We start from the raw sequence: 6517 nt of genomic DNA on the forward strand, positions 1-6517 counted from the left end.
GCTGAGCTCGCAGCAAGCTCTGAAGCCGCTCGCCACGCGCTCTCAAGGCCGACATGGCGGTGGATCTTCAGAGCTCCGAAGGCGCTCCACAAATTTGTGGAGCGCTTCGGGAGTCTCCGAACTGGGGTGGAATTTTACACAAGCCCTCCCCCCCAACCAACAAGCCCATACGAACCAGTTCAACGACGCGAGAGGACGCGAAGAGGACCGCGTCGCCGAAGAGGAGGAGGTGGTCGTCGTGGCTGTGGCCGTCGTCGCCGACGAGGAACCCAGAGGCCAAAAGGAGGAGGCTGGTCCGTCGTGGCCGAAGGGATTGGGGGATTTTGGGATTTTGGGTTTTGCAAAATTGGGTTGAAGAGAGACGGAGAGGAAGACGATGGAATGGGGTTTTGAATTGGGGCTGGGTCTGGTTATTTGAGTGACAAAGAAAAAATGTAAAATAAGATGAAAAGCAACAGATGGATTTGGAATTTGAGCGTTAATATGCGATGGAGGGGGGCTGGCAACATCCTTCGCCACGTCGGCCTTGAGAGCAGAGATCGGAGCTTGCTGGACTTGCTCTAAGAGAATAAGAGGAGATGCAGAAGCAAATCATTTTGCTTCTTTATACAAGGTCTAAGTTGGCAGTTTAAATTTTAACAGCTCATAAGTCCCTATCCATAATGATGTTGACCACCAAAGCCATAACTGTTGCCAATCTTAATTGATGTAACAAATATAGGATACATGTGCCTTACATTGTTTGTGCCGACATTTTGGAAGCAAAGAGCAAAGGGATTCAAAAGCTCACTACCGTAGTTAATGGTGAGATTTGTTCCCTTTTTTTGAAATTTAAAAAAAAATATACAAAGAAGAAAAAGGAATTACAAGATAAGTAAATCTTGAAATCAACTAGATTAATTTGCAATGTAAATTATTGAAAACGAACACAAGTATAGAATTTTTGCATCGAAGGTTACCGCTAAGGTGGAAAAATTTCTCGATGACATAAGAAACCACCAAAGGTGGAGAAATTTCTTGATGACATCGAGAAAGCACCGAAGGTGGAGGAATCTATTGGTGACATCAAGAAATCGTCTAGAAAACCTAGATCGCGTTAGAGAGGCAAGATTAAAAACCCTAGACTGGAAAGAGTAAAAACCCTAGAGTGGACAGAAAGTGTGCGTACAGAGTACAAAAACCCTAGACTGGAGAGAAAATTCCAGGGTTTTTTTACTCTCTCCTCATTCACCCCCATTCAATTGAACGGAAAATGTCGTTTAGGAGAAATGATCGTGGGGGTAGAAGGCTCTCGAATGTTCTAGAATTTTTCAATATTGGTATCAGTACTGAGACTCGTGCCAAGCACGGCCCACACCATTTATTTGACAGTTGTTTTAAATCAGGATTTTAAGTATTCTTAAGCGGCCCAAGCGACGGCCTTCAGACCTAATTGTAAAGCGGGCTTTAGTTTTGAAGTGTGCTCTTATTTGACAACTATCTTTGACACGTTTGAATGATTGCGTATGAAGCTAGTGATCAGGTGTTAGTGTTACTGCGAATATCTTCATTTAGGTGCTTAGGATTAGGGTGAAATGTGTCATAGTTTCCAAGCTTTTTTTAATTTATAGTTTAGCTTACTCCATCAGAGTTTTTTAGACTCGAGGTAGCCTATGATGAATCACAAGGGTTGGTGCAACAGGTAGCAACAAATCTGAGCAAAAGCAATATACATGCCAGCGATTGAGATAATTGTTTTCAGCTATAATAAATACTGATATACCCATTGTGTTATGAAAGCCAAGAAGTACATTTTAATTTTTCCTTTTTAAATATCCTTGCATGCTACCTAAAGCAGGAAAAGGGTTAGGATTATTGGTATGATACGGATTGCTTTTGTTCTTTGTTTTGGTCTGAAATATGTCAGTATTTTTATATACCCGAAGACAGATGCTTCAGCTTAAAGTTCCATTGATATGCACTGTCCTTTGCAATTCTTTTTGCAAAATGTGTCAGTATTTTTATATATCTGAAGATAGATGCTTCCGTTTAAAGTTCCATTGATACGCACTGTCCTTTCCAATTCTTTTTGCATTAATAGAAGATCCCGGTCATCCTTCCTGGTTAGCTTGTAGCATATAATCCATTCCTTCCTTTCCAACTGTTTGGGAATGGATTCTTGGTAACCCATCTTCTTTACTAAAAAACTCCTCATTTCTTGAAACAAGCAAGACCAAGATCAACATATGTGACATACTGATATGCATGTGCATGGGTGTAGACGCATATGTAGATGCATACATGGATGCATGTGATCCACATTAAAATGGGCTTTAAAGTGATGCGGACATCCAGGCACGTGCACGGGACTTTCGACATGTTTATCAGCGCAGGAGACGTCGTGTTTCAGCCTTTGCATCGGATCCCTATGATGTGGTTTTAGCTCTGTGATAGAGTCGCAGTCTGTATTTTCATTTGTTTTCTTTTAATAAGAGTTGTAGTTAGTTTTGCTTAATAAGAGTTTGTTGTTTAGCTCCCACATCGGATGTGGAGAGAAGATTCAGTCCTTTTGAAGCCTATTTTAAAGGCGGGTTGATTTTGTAATCAAATAGCATAATTATTGATGAAATAAAATATTTGAGTTTTCTAAAAAGAAATGAAAATTCTCCCATAATACTTGGTGTGTGAAACCCAATTATTAGATCTAGCTGTGTGCTGAAACCGTTAGTTCTCTACACTCTTTCAAAATCCAAACCCATTTCACTCGGCCACCCATTTATTTTCAGCAAGCTATACAACCCTATCAAATTATCCCAACCCATCCACTCAATATCAAACAAATCACAGCCCTCCATTACAAATAAAGAAGAGAAACCCTAGCATCTAATTCCCCTTCCCCACTCACAAGCCGTCTCCCCATTTCCCCAGCTTCTCCTCTTCTTCCAAGCCAGAGCCGCCACCCCTTCTCCTCACCAGCGCATTCCCCCCCTCCAACCGAAGCCCTCACCATCCCCGACGCGCCTCCTCCCTCAACGTCGAGCAGCCCCGTCGCACGCCCCCCGTGGCTCCTCCATCTCCGACGACAAGTGCCGCCGCCCGCTACTCCTTCTCCCTCCGTCAACGCCCACTGCCTCGACCCACGACCCGACCGCCTGTCTCCGCGACGACATCCGACACCGCCCACAGCCGCCACCGAATCCCCTCCCCTCCCTTGCTCACCACCACCGCGAGCAGCCACCACACGACCGCCTCTCATCTTCACACGCCTTCAGTCCACCAGCGCCACGCGCCTCCACCGACAACTTAGCTCCACCAGGCCTCGACCACCGGATCCAATAACCTGGCACAAAAAGCGAACCAGTAAGAAGATAATCAAGTGAGTTTCAAAGCCATTGGCAATTCCCAATCAGGTAGCTTCCTCTTTCAACGATTACAATTTTTTGTTGAGTTCCTCATTTAAAATACATCTCTTTAATATTATGCAATATCTGCTGTCTAATTACAATTGTGGATGTGGTGGCATCTGGCTGACCTCTACAATTTACTGAATTTTGATATTGAGATTGCGAACCATTACCATCGTAACTTGAATTGCGTTTGATTCATAAAAAAAAAAAAAAAATAAAGACAAAAAAAAAAAGTGTCCATCCCGGCTTTAAACTATACGCGCCAATTTAACTCAATATTAAGCGAGGTCTTGAATTGATTTCCTGACACCGATCGTGGAATTAGTGGTGCAAACATTACGAAATTCAATTAAATTGTTGCATCTCCTGAATACACACACGTCGTTTCACATCATTTTTGTATCATGAGCCAGCGTTAGTAGAAATTCTGCATCATAATTTTAGCTGCATTTATTTCTGTCTACAATCGCATTTTTCAAAAAAAAAATCACATCATTTAGTTTGGTTTGGCGGCTGGATAGTGGCATGCCACTTCCTGTAGGTTGGTCAAACCTACTTATTAGGAGAGTCTAAGCGAGTCGACACATGAAAGATTTCTAAGCGTTCCCATTAGCCGATGCTCATGAGTCAATCTCAACGCTTTGACCCAAGCGCGTGGCGAGGTTCGTCTAATCTCCACAAGAAGGGGATCGTGAAAGATTGCATGAGAGATTACAGGAGGTTAGAAAACACGTGGGACACAAAAACAACGGACGCACAATTGAGAGCATTACCAATCAGAACCTACCAAAGACGTATGCTCAAGGACATCGCACAACGATACCTGAAGAGGCATTAACGCTGCGCCCTTCCTACTTTCGATGAGACGATCGGAGCCTAAAAATTCTTCAGGAATCGGGACTCGATCAAGTGGACGATTACTTCAACTGTATCCATTGAAGAGCAGAAGAGTCAAAATGCGCCAATTCGAAACTAACTGGCAGGGCTAGCCAATATAGCTTGGCCCTAAACTTGGATAATGTATGAGGAGATAGCTCGCCAAATGGCCCCCATTCAACACGGATGGGCGTTATGAAAGACAAGTCTCAAAGAGCAATACGTACCTGCCTACATTACACGATCGCCTTCTCGACAAACTGGAAACGATTTACACAAGGTAATAAATCCGCTAGATTGGATTATATTACTCATTGAAGGAGGTTCCATAATTCAAGTGTAATGCTTTGAACACTGAAAATCCACACAAACTCTCTCCTAGATTTAGAGGCCCGCGAGCTTCGAGAAGATTGCCGAATGAACTTTTGATTCGAGGAATTTCTGAGCTTGAGAAAGCCTACGCTGTAGTTCAGGACTTAGATACTACGAGGTCTAGCTCCACTTTCAAGAATTCCGTACAAGGACACAAATATACTTTGGGTCAATACCCAAATCGATTTCAAGCTCAAACATCATCACAGAAGACCGACACCTCGAGCGGGAATAAAGAACGAGATAACAAAGGCAAGGGCACTGAAAGGAATTTCTCAAAGGTCAGTTCCACTACCAAATGTTACAAGTGCCAAGGGTATGGACATGTGGCTGCTAACTGTCCAAGTCCCGTTAAAATCGCCATTGTCAACGGAGAGCCTGTTGAAGAATTAGAGTCAAAGACAGATGAATTCGTTTATCATGTGGAAGAAGAGGATTTTGACTCAAGTGAGGAATTTGACGAGAATGATATTAGTATTGGTTGCATTCGATCAACACCGTCAAGTCAACTAGCTGTCGTTAGATGTGCTTTGACCCAACCGAAGGACCAAGATGATTGGAGACGAACAAATATGTTCCACACATTCACAAAGATTGGAGGAAAATCTTGTAAAGTTATTGTGGACAGTGGAAGTTGCATCAATGCAATATCGTCTACGGAACTTGCTAAGTTTGGTCTAAAAGCTGTACCCCATCCGCACCCTTATAGAGTCACGTGGATTGATTCTACCGCACTAGACGTCAAACAAAGATGCCTTGTGCCGATAGACTTTAATCTCTACAAGGATAAGATTTGGTGTGACGTTGTGGCCATGGATGTGGGTCATGTCATCCTTGGACGACCATGGTTGTACGATAATGACGTAACAATTTATGGTCGGTCAAACACGTGTCATTTTGAACATGAAGGAAAGAAGATCAAGTTACTCCCCAGTGCACCCAAGACTAAGCAACCCGAACAAAAGCCAATTGCAGTAAAGAAAAATAAGGGTGTTAGCTTGATCACAACAAAGGAGATCCGTCAAGAGTTTGAAAAGGGAGCCCCAGTCATGATACTCACAGCCAGGGAGGTCACTAAGGAATCTAGCAACCCCCTTCCTCCTGAAGTCACTCCGGTGATCACGGAATTTGCTGATGTTTTCCCTGAAGATCTCCCCGACAAGTTACCACCGATGCGTGACATTCAACACGCTATTGATTTGGTCCCTGGAGCGAGTCTTCCCAACTTGCCGCATTATAGGATGAATCCTACTGAACATGCTGAACTCAAGAGGCAAGTTGACGAGTTGCTAAAAAAAGGTTTCATCCAAGAGAGCATGAGTCCTTGCGCGGTTCCCGCGTTGCTGACGCCAAAGAAAGATGGATCGTGGCGTATGTGCGTGGATAGCCGTGCCATCAATAAGATAACGGTGAAATATCGTTTTCCAATCCCACGTTTGGATGATATGTTGGATATGATGTCTGGCGCTACTGTCTTTTCAAAGATTGATTTAAAGAGTGGTTATCACCAAATCCGCATTCGTCCTGGAGATGAATGGAAGACCGCCTTCAAAACGAAGGATGGATTGTACGAATGGATGGTCATGCCTTTCGGATTGACCAATGCTCCGAGTACTTTCATGCGAGTGATGACGCAAGTACTACGTCCGTTCATGGGTAAATTTTTGGTAGTCTACTTTGACGACATCCTCATTTATAGTCAATCTCGTGAGCAACACCTTAACCATTTGCGACAAGTTTGCTCTATACTAAGAAAGGAAGAACTGTATGTGAATCCAAAGAAGTGTACCTTTCTTGCCACACAGGTTCAATTCTTAGGGTTTGTAGTCTCTATTGAAGGAGTATCTGCAGATCCTGAAAAAGTCAAAGCGATAAATGATTAG

At 43.2% G+C, this 6517-nt stretch overlaps 1 protein-coding gene across 1 annotated transcript in view; it reads left to right on the forward strand.

The window, feature by feature from the left end:
- The window catches only part of LOC109834550, a 23210-nt gene extending 16693 nt beyond the window's left edge, over positions 1 to 6517 (forward strand). Inside the window, exon 3 of the mRNA XM_020402587.1 lies at positions 4601 to 6517. Within this exon, the coding sequence (XP_020258176.1) occupies positions 4601 to 6517 (1917 nt within the window). The remainder of the gene's footprint in view (positions 1 to 4600) is intronic.

This window comes from Asparagus officinalis, chromosome 3 (genome assembly GCF_001876935.1).
Source record: "Asparagus officinalis chromosome 3, Aspof.V1, whole genome shotgun sequence".
NCBI classification, from domain to species: domain Eukaryota; kingdom Viridiplantae; phylum Streptophyta; class Magnoliopsida; order Asparagales; family Asparagaceae; genus Asparagus; species Asparagus officinalis.